This window comes from Pipra filicauda, unplaced genomic scaffold (genome assembly GCF_003945595.2).
Source record: "Pipra filicauda isolate LSUMZ 115617 unplaced genomic scaffold, ASM394559v2 scaffold267_size1258537_pilon, whole genome shotgun sequence".
NCBI lineage: Eukaryota > Metazoa > Chordata > Aves > Passeriformes > Pipridae > Pipra > Pipra filicauda.
In genome coordinates, this window is record NW_024104384.1 from 554,854 (window position 1) to 572,405 (window position 17,552).

Genomic DNA, 17,552 nt, shown 5'->3' on the forward strand with positions numbered 1-17,552 from the left:
CTTTTAGTTCCAGATCTCCTTTTGTTGTTCCACCCAACATGCAACAGAAGCCAATACTCCTCTCTGGCTTAATGAAATTCACCTTCTCTGAGGTTTTGCAGCAGGTAATGAGTGCTTTACACAACAGCATATGGGAGTTTTCCAGGGAGGGAAGGTATTTTGTTCTGACCCCCAGGGCCTTTGGAAGTGATATAGATCTGAGAATCATTACTTCCTTCAAAGAACAACCAAGTGAAGGTCATTTTTATGTGTTTCTAGGAATTGCATGATTTTAATTTTCCTTTCCCCGTGATCTCTGTTGCAGAATGGCCCCTAAAGAGCATATAATGAGAACATTCCTGGTGTAAGATCTAGAAACATTCCAGCATTCTTACATTCACTCTTCCTACGCAATTTACAGTACCTTTTCTTCAGAGGAGACTGTGAGCTTGTCACTTGATATTAAACTGCAAACCTGGTCCAGACTAAGGCTAAGAAATTCTTCTCCTAGCATCACCTCAGGGAAGTGCTGCTCTGTTCAACAAATGAAAAGAGGGAACAGAAAATTATAATGAAATCCGTATTTTCAGTCAATGGAAGGACTACAGCATTCAGAGAACTGCTCTTATTACAGCTCTGAGCACCCGAGACAAACCCACTGTGGCTGCGTGGTGGAACACAAACAGAAACCAGAGAGAGAGCTGCAAGAGAAATCTCATGTTATTTCAAGTAGCATGAGCCCCAGGAGACAACTTCATAAATGACATCAAAGTTTCTGAAAAGCCACTAAGAGTCTTCCAGTGGCAAATAAGATTAGAAGTGGCAACTGAGACAAGTGTGAGTGCCTTTCTAAGGCAGTAAATTATCTGGCCACCTCGAGATTCAGTTCTTGCCCACTTCAACAAGCTAGGCAGCATCAGATCTGCTCAGCTCCTGGATGAGAGACTCCACAAGGGTCTTGGGTATTTGCACATATTCCAAGGAAGCCCACCTTTAACATGAATCAGTTTGGGGCATATGGTCAGCAGCCAATACTGAGGAATCCCAGGGCATGGAGCTGAATCTGTGTGTCCAAGGGCTACATGGAGAGATGGGCAAGGGGCATCTTCATCCCATGCACTCCCATGGGATCAGCTCTCCTCTCCTTCCACCTTTTACTTCTTTCCCCCAAACATGTAAATGTACCCTTTCTCTTGCTCCAACCCCCCAGGACCCACCTTCCCCAGCAGCTTTTCCCCTTTCCACTTCAGCCCACAATTCTACAAGTTCCTCTTTCTCCCTTTTCTGCCTCCAGATCCCTCCATGCTGTAACTCTGGGAGCCACTTGAAAACAAAATGCATGTCACTGATTATAATCCCAAACTGGAAGAATTATGACTGAGGATCATCAAATCTGTCAAGATTTACATCGAGTCAAAAGGCACAGGAAAGAATTACTTCCTAAAAAATAATTTCTAGGTCAACTGTGTCATTAGCCAGTTGCAGGCAATTTTAGTTTTGCAAGCATTTCTTACATATACTGCCAATTTAATCTCACCTGCCATTTCTAAGTCCCATTTATCTTTGGCTGAAATACAGAAACATGAAGCTCAGACACTTTATCTGCAGCAGCTTTTTTCAAGCTCTAATCCTGCAGCTTTGCGAAGTTCAGACTCACGTATCCAAAAATCTCCCTCCGCAGCAAGATCTGCTTCGAGTTCTCACATCTGCAAAGTGCTTTGCCTGTCAAAAAGCAGCACCACAGGGACATGAGCTGGCATATATTCTAGAGAGGAGCTCTTTGGAGACGGCACCTGAATGACCCCTCACCAAAGCTGGTGCTGCAGAGCTGGACTCTGGACTTGGACTTCCCCAGTCACGGACCCTACTTGGTGTAATGGGGACCAAAACCCCACAGCTAAGCCAAAGCCTCTGACTAAAAATAGCAGTATGTGGATAAAGTTTAATACTCTGTTATGCTGGAAGTATATATAAGATCTAAAGAACTCTTCTGGCCTTAAATACTCGAGAGGCAGGAAACACTCCCCACACAGTCAGCTGGATGCACTCTGACTTCTGGACAAAATCTCATTCTGGACAAAAGTCATTCATTCTGGACTTGCATCTGGCAGTAGAAATATATTTGATCTCTTGTTATTAGTTGCAAGCAAGTAAGAATATTTACTGATTTTAATAAAGTAACTGGTGCCTGCATCAAGAAGGCTCCTCCATCTACTGAAGTGATCCACTGGCCAGAACTAAGCATTTCTCAAGTAACTGAGCTCGTGCAGACATGGAGTCTTGAGTTTGGGGACCTTCTGTCTTGCTTTAAGGCTGTTACATAAACAACATAGTGAAAAGAATTTTAATGGCATTTTTATTAATGGAGTTCCATTAACATTACATGGACTGCTGTACTAACTGGGACTTATGAAGGCCAATAAAACAACAAAGCAGACTTTCTAATTGCCAAACAACCAAATAAATATACAGTGAATGCACTGCTTGTTGGGTTAAAGATTAAACAGGGCCTGGAAGCAAGGATAATGAGATATTACAAGCAAGCTTTTATACAATTAACCATTCCTTCCAGGGTACCTTTTCCTCCAGGGGATAATACAGCCAGAGCAGCTGAAAAGGTTTTACTTTTATTTGCAGGAGAATAGGGGAGGACTCGGTGGGCACATTTTTATTCCACTGAGCCTACTTATGGTCCAATTAAGGACAAAACCGTTGACAAGGAAAATTTTGCAGGACAGAGCAGGTGCCCTGGGAGACCGCAGGTGTATTTATCCCCATACAAATCACCAGAAAAGCAGCAAAACAAACTGAGTAGAGAAAACCACCAGCTTCTCCCGAGCAGAGGTCAAGGGCAGCTCTGCCAGAGGAGACTGGAAAGTACTGGGGAGTTCAGGGCTTGGGGCTGCCTGAAACAGCTTTACATTTACAATGTAGAGGAGAAATGCTGGGAGCCTTTGCCTGCACCTGCTCATTGCAACCAAACACATCCACTCTCCAGGAAACATGAGCCTATCCACCCTGGGGGTAAGTGCCCATTGCTGCACAGATCAGAGCCTCAGACTGCCTGGCAGTTTTAGCAGAGTGTTCCCTCTCCCACCCACGAGACTGAATTTTGCCTAGTTCCATTTATTCCTAGAATGGAAATCCCCAGCATTGCCTACTGCTCCCTCAGGGCAGGGTCCCTGGGGAGGATGCCAGCGTGCCAACACCAAGCTGTTGAACAGGCACACAAAGAGCTTGCTGGGATCACACTCAGGAGCTACTCTGTGGGCTGAGATCCACAGGATCAGGGGTTTTTACCTCACAAGGAGCTCCCCTGCGACCAAACCACATTTCACAACTCGCGGCGTGACAGAAAGTTACCGGCCTAGAACCCAATAAAAGTATTCCCTTCCCCGTTCTAACACCAGAAGTATGAAGTGACCAACCAGGACGTGCAGATCTCGCTCAGACTACACAAGTTGCTGCCCCTGGGAGCGAGTCTGACCCCAGAGAAGGGCTCCCCTCCCTCACCTGCGTAGGCGTTGGCCTGCTGCAGCAGCTCGGAGCAGGCGTGCACGTCGGCAAAGGCTCGGATGCCGAGGCAGTTCGTGGGATGCAGCTGGGATTGAAGGAAGTCACAGCAGTTTTTCCTAACATCCATCAGCTGCAATAAACTAGCAGCTGGCAACAAAACCTGCAAAGGCAAGAAAGGGGAATTAGAGCGAGCCGACAAAGAGTGTTTGATGCACAGCTTGCGCAAATTGGATGCAATTCCCCTTCAGGGTCCCTGTGGGGGACGAGAAGGAAGGTTAAAGGCTTGGCTCTATCCATATGCAGAAGATCTCCATTCACGCTCTGAGAAATGGAAATAGCTATCCCATGCTGGGCTAAAAGTGGAGCTCTTCTCCTCACATCTTCTCCCCACAAGACCTCGAGGTAGGTAAAGGGAGGACAAGACATAAGCAACCACGGGTGCACCTGCACTTCTGGCTTTGCTGCAGGTAGGTCCTGCACCACAGATTTATTGTTTTTTCCCCTGAAGAGCTTTATACTATTTATAAGCATTGCCATCAGATTCAAAGCCCATAGCAGCCCAGCGCTCCTCAAAACCCTGAACTTTCTTATTTCCAACGAAACCAATTGGCCTCTGAGCAGGGTGCCCAAATGGCTGTGTAAGAGAGGAAGTTCCCAGAAGCTCAAGCAGGTTTTAGTGACAGCAAGACTCCCAGGAAAGATGGGGCCAACTATTCAAATTAACAGCCCTCATTTCCACTCACACAAAATGCTGTGGACACTTGTGGTTCGTTCTGAAAATAAGGTACTGCTTTGTCCCTCCAAAACTAAGTGCAGAAAATGGAGATGGAAGTGGATCAGGAATGTGACATCTGCTGGAAAAAAACACCTTTGAGGCCAGTAAGAAGGACAGGAAGTAGAAAACAAAGTCAATCGGGACGTTGCAGCCCGTGACATCAGCTACTTCCTTTCTTATGTCGAACAGCAACTGCAGACGTGTCTTATCCCAGACCCTTCATAGCTCTGGCTGCTTCACACATGTCCTTCCAACTGGGCATCTGTGCTCACCATCTGAGCACACATTTCCTGGAAATTACTTCCAACTCAAAAAACCCCAAGCAGCTGTTAAACAAAACAAGTGGGTTAACAGCGTTCACCTCCCTGGATCTCGACGGCACGGAAGGGATAAAGATGTCCCCTCCCTGTCCCTGCCACCACAGTCCCATTCCACATCAGGGCAGGACACTCACAACCTGCCCCAGGTCTTTCTAAGCCACAGATGCATTCCAGCTCCATCCCAGCTGAACAGCAGCCAAGCATCCACTGCCAACAGGCAACAATAAAAAGAGAAATCAATTAACCCGGGAGTCTGTTTTGGCCCAGGTCTCTTCATGCCAGGAGGAGACTAGTTTGGGGGTTTGATTAAATCAAGATAGCAATATTCTAGGTTTTTGAAACCTAGCTGTGGACCACTTTCTGATTAGCTGAACGAGAGGTGAGCACCTGAGCTGCATAAGGGTTTTGGGTAGAGGAGCCAGACTCCCTGCAAAAACTCTCTGGGCACAGACCATACAGAGCTTCTCCTGTGCACCCCCATCCATCCAGCATGTCCACCTGCCAATCCAGGGGGGCTGCCTACCTCCAGTGTTTGGGATATTGCCTCTAAACCAGAAGGTGCTCACTGCCATCACTAACACCACATGTGACAGCCCCTGGACGTACCAGTACTACTATTACAGCCCTGTGCTGGCTTCAGAGGGCAGTGCAGAAGGAGCCTTACACCACTGAAGCCTTTGGGAAAGGGGCATTACCACATAATACTTCTCAGAAGTAGGATATAAAAAGCCTATCAAAAGATGAGTGGATTTTCTCTTTCCCATTTCCCAGCTGAGCGTCTCGACACTCATCTTGTTTTTACCAGGGAAGGCGAAAAGCAAGCAAAGGATTTCCGGGAGAACAAAGTCTGTTTCCTTTAGAAATAACAAGAGGAAATGCCCTGCCTAAACATGCAGCAGGACCAAACTGCAACCCCATTAACATCCAGGCAAGTTACTCACTTGGGTCTGGATTTGACTCTCAGTACTTGAACTCCAACAGCCGTGAAAGATTTACAGAGAGCTGGCTTCTGTACCAGATCTGCCTCCATATCAAAACCCACTCATTTCTTGAAACTATGTCAAAATTATCTGCTATTACTACTGAGACTGACTGCTTTGTTAAATAATTTATCTCATCTATGGGGAGTGTGTATATATATATGTATAGATATAACCATAACCATCTAGATCACCAGCTGTGCTCTGCAGACTCCTACCAATTTCAAGTTTAACACAACATTGCCTGTGCAATTACTTCCACAGACCTTTGATGTCTGTAAACTAGGAACATCTTTCAGCCAAAAGTGCTCTGTGTCACTCTAAGGTTTATTCATTAATGCTGGACTGCAGAGACTGGGGTTGATTCCCTAGCGTGACACAGCCTTCCAGGTACCCATGGCCAAAAGTTAACTTAGTCCATTCCTGCTATGCAAAACTGGGAAAGGAGCATTTTCCCAGAGCAGGGGATGTATTAAAGCTCATAAGCAGCTTTGACAATTCAGTCAAATTAGAAGCCAAACAAGAGTACTGGCTGTAATCCTCAGCTGCACATCCAGGGACACAGCTGGGACTGCACATCTGCCCAAACAGGGAGACAGCTCCCAAGCACCCTCCCAGGGGAACCCGTGACCAGAGAAATTAATGGATTTTGTGTTTGCACGGCAGGTAAAGCACACAGTTTTAAATGAACTGCTCCAAACTGCACGAGTAGTGGAGATAAAATTACATTAGTGTAATGTGGCTTTTGAGTGCAAGGATGGCAATTAGGCTTTATCACTCCCCAGCTGCTCCCAGGCAGCACACGGGGTGAACAACGGAGCTTCCACTTAAATGCTCCACCTGGGGTGAAATGGCCCAGGCAGAGGCAAGTGGGACAGGATCAGGGAGCCACAAAGCCTCACCAGGAGCAGGAATGCCAGAAGCAGGCATGAGAAGAACATGGGATATAGAGGTGAGAGAGAAAACAGGGGAGCTGCTGGCAACTTCCCTCCTGATCTACATTCTCCAACTTCAGACACACCGTTCCTTGATTAAACAGCAGAATAAAAATGCAGAGACACTTCCATCAGGCCCAGCATAGTCCTCTGGTGCCGCATCCACGAGTTTCTCCTCATCTCTGTATTAGGCCAAGCCAACTTATAAGATTTTCCATAGGTCTAAGGAAGGTCCCCCAACCCAGAGGAGTCAACCTTGCCATGGACCAGGACCCCCAGCACTCCAAGGCAATCCATGGCAAGGAGCTTTGGTTGCAGGGAGGAAGACAGCCCTGATTTATTGCTGAAAGGTGCTCTGCCTCACCCTGGGCTTGCACCTGCTACAATTCCAGCTTTTGGAGTAAAGAGGGGGAAGGGTGATGAACTGACCCACTTATCACCCCTTTATCATGAAAACTGCATCTGCCACACAACTCTCCTTCCTTGCTGTGAAGTCCTAAGTCTGTAGGGAGAGCTGAGGTGCAGGAGCACACTTCTGAAATGGAAACAGTACAGCTCCTGGCAAAGCTTTTTTCCTCTTTTCTCAAGTCATTTTGTATGACAATTACTGTGCCTGCAAAGCTGACAGTTTCAATATCCACTTCCTCCAGACAGCTAATTTCAGGTTTCATTCTTTCTGCACAATCCATATCTCAAACTATGGCTGTGCACAAGGACACCCCTCACATGTGGTAACACTGCACAGCATCCGTAAGTTTAATTGGGAAGTCAGGTTAATCAGGATTTTTTCCAGGGAATCATTACAGCCTGAATGATAATGACTTGCTTAATTGGGAGGGCAATTCTTAGGCTGCTGAAAGTAATGAAGTGTCATCTTCATTAAGGATGGCTGGGACACACTGAGGAGGGACTGTATTCACTGCCTAGAACCAGAGGTCCAGGTATGTTCACAGGACCACCTTAGAGAATGAGGAGCCTCCTCCCAAATCTCCTCATCATTCAGCTCTGTTCGAGGAAACCACGCTCAGCTTCCCCATCGCCGGACTTTGCTCCCATCACTCGGAGCTGGCAGGTTTGATATGAGGGTTGGAAAGCAGCAGTGCAGCCACTTCAGCTGCAAAATCAAGACCTATCTGAAAAACCCAAGTAATTGCAGTGTTAAAACCACCAGCTACTCCACACAGGTGGGGAGCAGCAGGCCCTGTGCTCTGACACGTGTTCCATGGAAGTCAACCAGGGCTGCACGTGAGCATCCACGAACTTCCCCATGACAATCACTTTAGTTTTCCTTCCTTTTACAGAAACTGCATGACACAACTTCCTTCTAAATAAATGTATCAAACTCCACCTTCAAATGAATGAGATCTGTATGTCATGCATATGAATCTTTACAACCAACCCTGATGTGGGGTGCAACAGAAGAGGAACAACAGAAGGCAGTGGGGACAGAAATCCCAGCGTGGGTTTTGCTGAGATAACATGACTGCAATAAAGACATAAGTTCTCTCTCTGTTCCATGCCTTCCAAACAAGTGGGAGGTTAAATCCCAAATGCATTTTCAGAGGTAAAATGCTGCTCAGCATAGAAGATTCTTTGTCATCCATCATCCCTGAGCCCTCCTACTGCTTCATCTACACTGCCTTGCAATCTTCCTCTAAGAATGAAGGTCCAGTAGATAAAGCAGGATTGCATTTGCTGGGGCAGTTCTCACCTACATGCCCCCAGCAGGGTTAGAAGAGAGTATTCCCTCCATATGGGCTCAGTGCTCTCCTTTACAGAGCTTAGGTGGGCTGAAAATCCCCTTTGCCTGCACATTTGGGACATAATCTTGAGGAGAAATTGGATGAACCTCCCCCCCAGGAACTCACTACATAGATGATGACTGGAACTGACTGTAAAGGCTTGGCCCCTTGTACACACATCCTTCCTCACACGAAAAACAAAACAAAAAGCACTGTGTCATTTCATTGTACAATCAGCTACAGAAATACAAGCTTAGAAAAAAGGGAGTCTCACTTCCTGAACTCATACCAGGCCTATAAAAGCAAAAAAATACAGGTTTCTATTAGAAAAGGAGTAACAAAAATACTGTAAAAAGGCTTCTTGTTGTGAAGTGCTGGGCACTGCTCAGCATTAGAGCACGCCTGGGAGCATTCATTCCTGCACTGCATGGTACCTTTACTGCTCATCTTCTCATTTCTATTCTGCTCTCATCTTATTTTGCTCACTGAAAAGATCGTGTCTTTTCATTTATTGACAAGTTTCGGTAGCTTGGCTGCATCTGCTCAGTTAATGCCATTGAGCAATCTTTTTATTTTTGCTAGTTTCTACAATGAAATTACCTGGCACCTATACCCAGAAATTGCTTCTTCCACCCACTCAGGAAGTCTGAAAAACTCCTTTAAAAAAGCACCTTTGCCCTGCTAGAGAATCAGAGTGCATGGCATGGCAATAACAGACCTCAGGAGATACCTGCTGGGAAAAGAGAAAGTCTCACTGTGCTCAAGCAAGGCTGTGAAGGAACATTGCTGAAACAACACAGGTACTTCTGAGGTGTCCTTGGGTGGATGGATGGATGGATGGATGGATGGATGGATGGATGGATGGATGGATGGATGGATGGATGGATGGATGGATGGATGAATGACCCAAAGCTGTGCATCAGGAGATGTGGTGATGCAAAGGACCAAACCTTCCTCCTAAGCTTGACACTGCTAATCCAAACCAGAGACTGCAAAGAGCTTAATTTTTGTTGCTCATGTTTTTTGCCTTCACTGATGTGAAACTTTCCAACAAATCACAGAATATTCATTTCTGTAAACTTTTCTTCTTTTGGCTGCAGGTGAATATTAACCTGTTTATAGCCTTTTGTTCAGAGCAAAACACCCAGAGACAGGATCTATTTCTGTTGGTTTCATCACAAAATTATAATAAATTCCATAAAACATTTTCAGCATGAACATTTTAAACATAATAAAATTTAAACTAGTCAGTTAATCTTGTGGTAGAACAGCTTCATTTTTTAGCTCCCATGAATTTACCTCTAGCCTAAAGAGTTATTCACAGAGTGGTTATTGAAATAAATCCTGCAGTAAAAGGACCTCATTTAATAGACTGGGAAAAAACAGCATGCCCAAATCTTAGTATTCAAAACTTATGTTTTTTTATCTTGCTGTCTAAGAGATGAAAGCCAAAATACAGACAGGGAGCTTACTTTAACTCCTTGTAATCCCCAGGCCACAGAAGGCAGGCTTTGGTTAGGTTTTACTAAGAAAGACAGCTTTCCAGCTGCTCGGAAAAGGGAACACCTGGACTTTTCCCAGACCTCCTGGGCAGGCCCAGGCAGAGCAGGACAGAGCCAGCTCTCCAGCCTGCACCAGCTCCCACAGCCCTGCTTACACACAGGTGCAGCTGGAGCACCAAAATACTCCCCTGGGCAGGCACAGGCCCTTCCCAAGCTCCATTCAAGGCAGGCTGGCTGGGGCCAGATGGTGTCCCAAGCTCCACACGTCCCACGTGCCGAGTGGGTGCTTCTGAGCCACCCAACAACCAGCAGCATGGAAGGAAAGCACACATTTCAGAAAGCACGTGGATTTGGCCTTCATATTTCCCACAGAAGAAGGGACCAGCCCAAGAGCGTGTAAATGTCCTTTTTCCTTCCTCAGTGGGAGATCCCAGAGGTCCAAGGAGCTCCACCCCAGTTCCTCACTGAGTAACATTGTATGTCAGCTGCTGATGACCCTGACTATACAGAGCCCCTAAGTGTGGGTCACACAGCAGAGAGCCAGTCCAAGCCACCCACAGCTGGGTTTGAGTCTCAGCTCCTTTGCTGCAGTGACACCTTGAAGGTCTCCTCGCTGATGGTCCTGTAGGACAACCAGGCTCCACACTCCTACCAGTGTGACAACTGCTGGGTTGGGAGCACACCAGAAAGTCAACTTCGTAAAAGTGGAGGGCAGAAGGGGCAAGAAAAGGCCCCCACAGACTTGGGTCACGAAGCATGGCAAGGGCTTAGACTGCAAAGTGGGCACAGCCCAGGGTTTTTCAGGAGCAACTGGTCAGCAAGAACCTGCACTGTCCCTGAGGGACTGGAGCAGAAGAGCTCACAGCAAGAACCTCATTTCAAGCAGAACTAGTCTAATTTTGCCATGTTAATTAGGTCAACAGAATGCACCCAGCAGCACTGCCCCTCTCTCTCCAGCATCATGGACAGAGACTTGTTACCCTGACCTATATCCAGGTCACAGAGAGGAGGACAAGGGGCTCAAACTGCCCCTTGCAAACAAAAACAGAGACCCACCGAAAAGCACGTCCACACACGAGCTCCCAGCATCCCTTCCAGAAATCAGTGCCTGAGTGCAGAGCCTTTTTCTTACCACAAATACAAGCAGAGTCAAAGAAAGAGCTTGACCAGCAGCCACAGCCACGTGACATGGTAAAACACTCTCTTCCTGAGCACCCTGCTTTATCTCTGGGCTGCCTTTCAATTACTCTTTCCACTCTTGGACAAATATTGACCTCACAGAAATTCAAGACAGAGTGCACACACAAAAATAAAAAGGAAGAATGCCCTCATTTGAACAATATATTCCACTCAAAGCTCTGCCGAACAACTCAAACTAGCCAGAAGAATTTAAAAACTAACAGCCAGATTCCCCTGCCCTGGCCTTAAAATTCACTGCTTGTTTGAGTCTATTCTGACCTTCGACAGACTGACCCACAAGTCAGCACAGCTTCTTGGAAGGCAAATGCCTGCTCTTGTTATAAGAGCCCAACACAAAAGCTAAATGCAACATGACTTAAGTGCAGGGAAAACACTAAAGCGCCTCAAGACTAAACAGAGGCTGGAAGTAGCTTTTTTCAAGCTCAACCTTTTACTTTCTGCAGCCTGGGGAGATCCCTCACCCCCAAAAGGACCTGTGCCTTTGAGTTTCAAGCTTTTCACTCGGTTCTCCACGGGAAGTGCTGGACCAGACCTACCTGCACATTCTCCTCCGTGACCTCAATCTCAGCGGTGTAGATGTAATCAATCAGCTTCCTCAGGGTCTGGCCATCGACATCTTTTATCTCAATCTTCTTGGCCTTGCTTTCAGACATGTCTCCTGAAATTCAGTTCAAAAGGACAGTTACAGTTTGCTCTGCAGAACCTCGCTCCCCACACATCCAGCACGTTCTCCTGCTGACTACGAGACTGCCTGGCACTATCCCTGACCACTGAAGAACAACCAGGGAGATTCCCAAAAGCCTCCTAAGGCCAGCTAAAAAACAACTCAACATTGAGGACACTAATGTAAAAAAAAATAAGTCAATAAATGCAACGAGCTTAATTTCTTGACAGAAAAGAACCTGCCGTGGGTCTCCTGCATTCAAACAAATATAGAGGTAAAAAAAAAACAAAAAAACAGTATGTCCCTCAACAGTATAGGGACAGACTCAAAGAGATTGTGGACAAGTCTTAGAAAGACCTTTTTTATATATTTACTGTAAGTATTTTTAATTTTTTTAATATATATACATATGGGTAGATGAGTATGCTGCAACAGCTGCATTAGGGTGTTTTGTGGTATACCCTACAGTAAAAGCAATGCAGTGTTACCCTCTTCCTTTAGGAAGAAGCTGAAACCTGCTCAGGAAAACAAGCACCCAGAGTGCAGCCAGCTTCTCTCAATTACCCTGCTGTAACCCATCCATCAGATACACCTTGTGCAAAGCATCCACACAGGAACATGCATTTCCTCACCTCTCACTTTCCCAGCCTCACACCTTCGGATCCAAACTTCATCCTTCCTTCAAATCCGTAACTTAAAAACAGGCAGAGCTAGGGGAATAATTTCCCCTCTGGATATACAAGTAAAACCATGTGTCCGTGTAAGAGCCTATTCATGACCCACCTCCACGCCCCCTGCGTGACAGGAGCACGACAGAGGAACAAAATCATGCTGGGGGGGAGGACAAGGGACTCCCCAGGGCCCTTCCAGCATCCACGCACACCGTGACCTCACCCAGGGTTTAATCACCAAGATCTTGAGGGGCCACAGAAAAGAAAGGGCAAAACCCCGAGCGGAAAGAAAATGATGGGTGGAAAAACAAAGCTAAACAAAGGAGAGCATGAAAAAATGTCAATTCTTAAACCTGGGCATGAATAATCACCACTCTCAGAAATCCGGTGACTCAGTACTGCTGTGGGATTAAGTGGGAAAATACTTCCTGCAGCCTATAGGAGAAGTAATTACAGCCTACACCTCTGTGCAGTGTTTGACAAGACGTGGCTGGGCACATCAAGTGCACAGAGTCAGATGTTAAAGGGGGGTCCAAGCTTTAGCAATACCTGGATCCTGCAAATTGAACTTTGCTGACTTCATTTATGCCAATAAGCGGGTAAATAACAGGAGTGGGGTGAGACCAAAAGTGTTAGAAGAGTCAAAGGCCCCAAGAAGTGAAATAATATTTGCCCCAAATTCAATTTTTAAAATTAAATAATAAAGTGTTATTCAGAGAAGCCCATGAATATAAATGTACAAGTACAAAGGGATAAGTGACCTACATTTGGGAGGCCTTCAAAGCAGGCAGGACTTTTTAATTGACAAAATGTCATCTTCACACACTTCCTCCCCCAAAAACATCCCAGACGTCTCCAGAGATGAGAGGGGGCTTCTGAGAACAAGCCAGTCCCCATCAGCCTTGTGGTGCTGGAGGTGCCTGCAAGGAGCACCCACCAAACCCCCCCTGCACAGAGAGGAGGAGCAGAGCAGCCAGAGCCCTGTGGGACCCACAGTGCAGAGAGGAGGCTCAGCCTTGCACACCCAGGGATCGATGCAGAAATAGCTTGGAGGGACCAACCTGATAACATCATCTGTCCTTGTGGTGTTCATGTGACACAGGCAACAAAAATAAAAGCTGTGTGGGCTTCCACACCCACCAGCAAGCTGCCAGCCCTGCATACCAACAGCCTCCGCTGCCTCTGCTCCTGCCAGCCCAGGCACCGTGAGGGGGGAGTCTCACATGCTGGGCCCCACAGTCGAGTGGGATCCAACTTGGAGCGATGGAGTTCCTCCCACTTGTCAGAGGGTGGACATGCCTCTAGTGCTGTGGAGTGAGGAAGAACCTGGAGACACCACAAGTGAACCAAGGCAGGGGTTGGTGCAGACCAGGAGGAGGCCAGCACAGAGCCAGGGCAAATGCAGCCTGTGGGGCACAGCTGTGGGCAGCCAACAGCGGGCCAATGAAGGTATCTCACCCCACATCCCTTCAGGAAAAAAAATCCCACAAACCCCAACTCCCAGGATGTCTCTCATAAGTCAGGCTAGAGCCTTACCTGACACCTCAGTTACAGAATAACTCAGAGCACTACCATCATCTCTCATCCCTAAGGGCTGTGGTGAGAAAGGGCTGCCTTGCACAGGGTTCTGCACAGACCTGTCCCTGCACCTCTGTGGCTGGGCAGAGTCAGGCAGACACAAGGGACAAGGTATGCGGGAGCAAGGCAGGTAAAACAGGCGGAGTGGCTCCAAGCAGACCCTCTTCAGGGGACAGACTTTGCAGACAATGGCCCCTTGTGAAGGCACACCTTTTCTGCATCATGCTCAACAGGGAAAGCAGTGCTTTCCCTGTTCCCCTCTGCTCATGAGGGCAGGGAGAGAGCAGAGCTCTGCTTTGGCACAAGATAAACTACTCTCAAAACTGTAGCAGCTCGCCGTGCCATGTTTACCCAGCACTGCAGCCTGCCCTGCCTCCTGCACACTGCACTCCAGAGAGGCTTCCCAGCGCTTTCACAGAGACAGCTTTGCCTGCTTCCTAAGTCCCAGATGTGCTGAAGGAGAATACAAGTGCATCATATAACATAAGCACAGCCTCTCACACATGGGGTGAGTGCCTTGAAGCAGCGCGTGAGACCTGCAAGGGAAAGCACATGAGACCTGCTTCCTCCTTCAGCATTTCCAACATTCCAAAGGTATCTCACAGGAGCAGCCCCAGCAGCATCACTGAAGTATTTGCTACCCTTTTCAAAATGACTCTTTTCTTCTAAATGGACAGAAATTACTGTCCCAAATTATCCCCACAGAATGGTGCCAATGAGGACCAGGCACCATCCAAAATGCTACAGAAAGCCAGTACAAAAAGGGACACTCAGTTAGGAAGTGCTGGGTCCCATCTCCCCTTCAGCAGTGGAAGATAGGAATGGAAGATGTGCCTGCCCATTTTCAGGCTTCCCAAGGCTGTTTCAAAGAGGAATGCCTAACCAGAGGACAGAAGATGGTTTAGGAAAGACTCCAAGGTCATCACAAGGTCACTCATGACACCAAAGTCAGGCTCAGCTGTCAGGGACAGGGCCTGCAGAGCAAGCAGCAGGCAAAGGTGGATAAGCAGCAGGTCTCAGTTTGGTTTCCACTGTTCACAGCTTCCTGCTGGTCACTCCCTCACAGCATGGCTGCTGGCACTGCTGGGGGATCCCTCCAGCCCCCCACAGCCCCAGAAAGCTGCTCCTCCAGCGGGAACTCAGCGTGCACAGGCAGCTCCTGCAAACACCCCATGGTGTGGCTGTCCCTGAGCCACTGGCTTCATCACTGATGCAAAACTGCAATGCAAAAAAAATCAAGTCACGACAACCAACTCATGTTGGAGCTGTGATTTTAAACTGTCCCTTTGCAGGGAGGGAACCCCCACAGAGCTGGAAGGAGATCACGCACTCAGTCTTCGCAAGAGAGAGATCCAGACCTTAGGAATTTGGGACTAGCCAGACTGAAAGCAAAGGGAGAACTGGTCTCTGCCTGACCCTCTGCCCCCGGGGATGTGTCAGGGGGAGGGGACAGGCGGCTGCCCAGGCTGTCACCCAGCCCAGGGGAGCTGCGGAGCAGCCACATGACCGTGGTTAGCTGATTACTGTTTAACTCACAGCGTGAGGGATTACACGGCCCAGAGAATTCCTGCATGGAAACACGAGCAGCCCTGCACCACCACCTTCCCGCTCAGATGACCTCTAAGGATCAGAGGGTTTTTCCAAGAGTTTTCCTTTACTAAATGTCTCGCCAGGAACGAGCATCACAAGCCCTCCCAAGTCGTGCTCGAGGTACCCTGACAAACAGTTGTTTCTGAGCAGCATTTGCTCCTCTGCCTCACCACCACAGCCAACACCAACTTCAGGGTGCAGCAACAGTGCCCTAGAAAACACAAATGCTCTCCCACTCTCCCACCTGAGCTCACCACACTGATAAAGCCACCACGGCGTCACATCTCATCTCACATTCAGACATCTGTTTACACCTGAGGTTTTCCCCCCATCTCCATCACAGAAGGGAAAAAAGCTTCCCAAATGACAAGCTCTTTCCTGAGAAATGCTGTGTTCTGCTTCCAGCAAAGTAAATTAAACTAGGTCTAATCCCAAGGCTTTTAAAAGGAAGAAGCAAGCCCTAGACTACAAGCAAATGAACATGAAACAGGGGCAAAACCCCTGTAGCTCATTTATGTTGGAGTTCAGGGACAGTAACACCCATTCCCTGGGGTGTAAAAATCATTTTCTTTGTATTTGGTTAAGTCAGTTCCTACCTTGGAGAGGAGGGCAAGGAAAAGGAAGGAAGTTAAGGAGTTCCTGACCAGACTAATTTTACTAGAATGACTTAAATAAGCTGGTCACTCTCCTGCCTCAGTATTGGCATGGCTTTCTTTGGCTTTCTTTGCTGCCCTGCCTGGGCACAGCCTTCAAAGGGCACCTGCTACAGTGATCAGGCTAACAGAGCAAGAATTTTGTCCTCCTCTTCCCTTCTGCCCTTACCAAAACATACCAGACTGCAGCAACACACCCTGCCAAAAAGCAGGGCTGCTAAAACACACTGGGAGCGAGAGAACAACAGTGTTATTTCAGGCAGCAGAAAAAAGTGCCATGGGAGATTAAACATCTGTGACTGCCAAATCAGTATCAGCAGGGCTGAGCCTTGAAACTACAACTCCTGTGCCAGCTACTTCTTTGATGTGCACCATGAACATTTGGGGCACTGCACACGTGCTTGATGTTAATAATGTTTTCATGACCCACGGTCTTGTTAGGGGGAATAAAAATAACCAAAAAATCAAGTGAGCCAAGCCCCATAGTAAACCTTACTGTGGCCCACATGCTACCCACTCACCCCACAGCCACACAAGCACCCCACACCCATACAGATGCCTCAAGGAATTAGTCAAGGATGACCAGCATCATCCATGAAGTTTAGCAAACTGCAGACCTATCTGTATCACTTCTCTCTTAAGGAAACCCTCTGCCTGTGCTGCAGCTCCTGACAGAGACACAGCCTGAGGCCTCGGGATTGCAATGGCCTGTTCAACCCCAGAACAGTGTGTGGTGTCAAAGAGAGTACCTGTAAACATGGCACAGAAATAGGGGCTGCAGGCCGCCAGGACCACGCGGTGGGCTTCCATCTCCACGGTCTCAGCCACAATCACCACATCACAGAGGAGCCTCTTGCTGGAAAAAACACCAGAAAAGACAAAGGTCATTTCAGAATTCCTGGTCAGGCAAAAAGCTACATCAGTATAGCCTAAAAAAGTAAGTGGAAGACCCACCACTACAGACACGGCACCTGAGCTTCTGCCAAATCCCAGTGCAAGGTCCTCTAATCCTTCAGCTACCAGCTCCCATCACTGTTTGCCTACAAAGCAAAGCCTGAATCCTAATGATGCTGCAGCCCTGCCTGTGGTTCTGCTTTTCCCAGGAAAAAAAATGGAAGTCAAACTAGTATACACGCTGCCCAAAGAACAAAGGATAAGGGGCTCCTTCCACCTCTCAAACAAGTAGGGCTTGGAGAAGGCACAGAAGAGCTTAAGAGTTTGGGCCAGGCCCAAGAACTCCAAGAACTCTCCTGGAGCCAGGCTCTAGTAGATCTGTAAGAGAAGGGAACACCAGCAGCACTTTGGTCTTTCCACAGGGGAAGGGTAGAGTGGAAAATGCAGTGATTTTGGTACTTCCTTTCGTGCTTGGCCCTAAAGAATGTGACCACCAAAACATGTCCTGGCATTGATGAGCAGAGAGGCTGCCTCTGCCATCTGCCAGAGAGGA

The 17,552-nt window shown here is 47.6% G+C and overlaps 1 protein-coding gene across 2 annotated transcripts in view; it reads right to left on the minus strand.

Annotated features, from left to right (window-relative positions):
* The window catches only part of KLHL3 (kelch like family member 3), a 50,221-nt gene that overhangs the window by 21,564 nt on the left and 11,105 nt on the right, over window positions 1–17,552 (minus strand). For both annotated transcript variants that reach the window (XM_027736106.2, XM_027736116.2), the window contains exons 3-6: window positions 16,855–16,961; window positions 11,486–11,607; window positions 3,493–3,655; window positions 404–513 (exon numbers count right to left, since the gene is read on the minus strand). In XM_027736106.2, coding sequence (XP_027591907.1) covers window positions 404–513; window positions 3,493–3,655; window positions 11,486–11,607; window positions 16,855–16,961 — 502 coding nt within the window. The remainder of the gene's footprint in view (window positions 1–403; window positions 514–3,492; window positions 3,656–11,485; window positions 11,608–16,854; window positions 16,962–17,552) is intronic.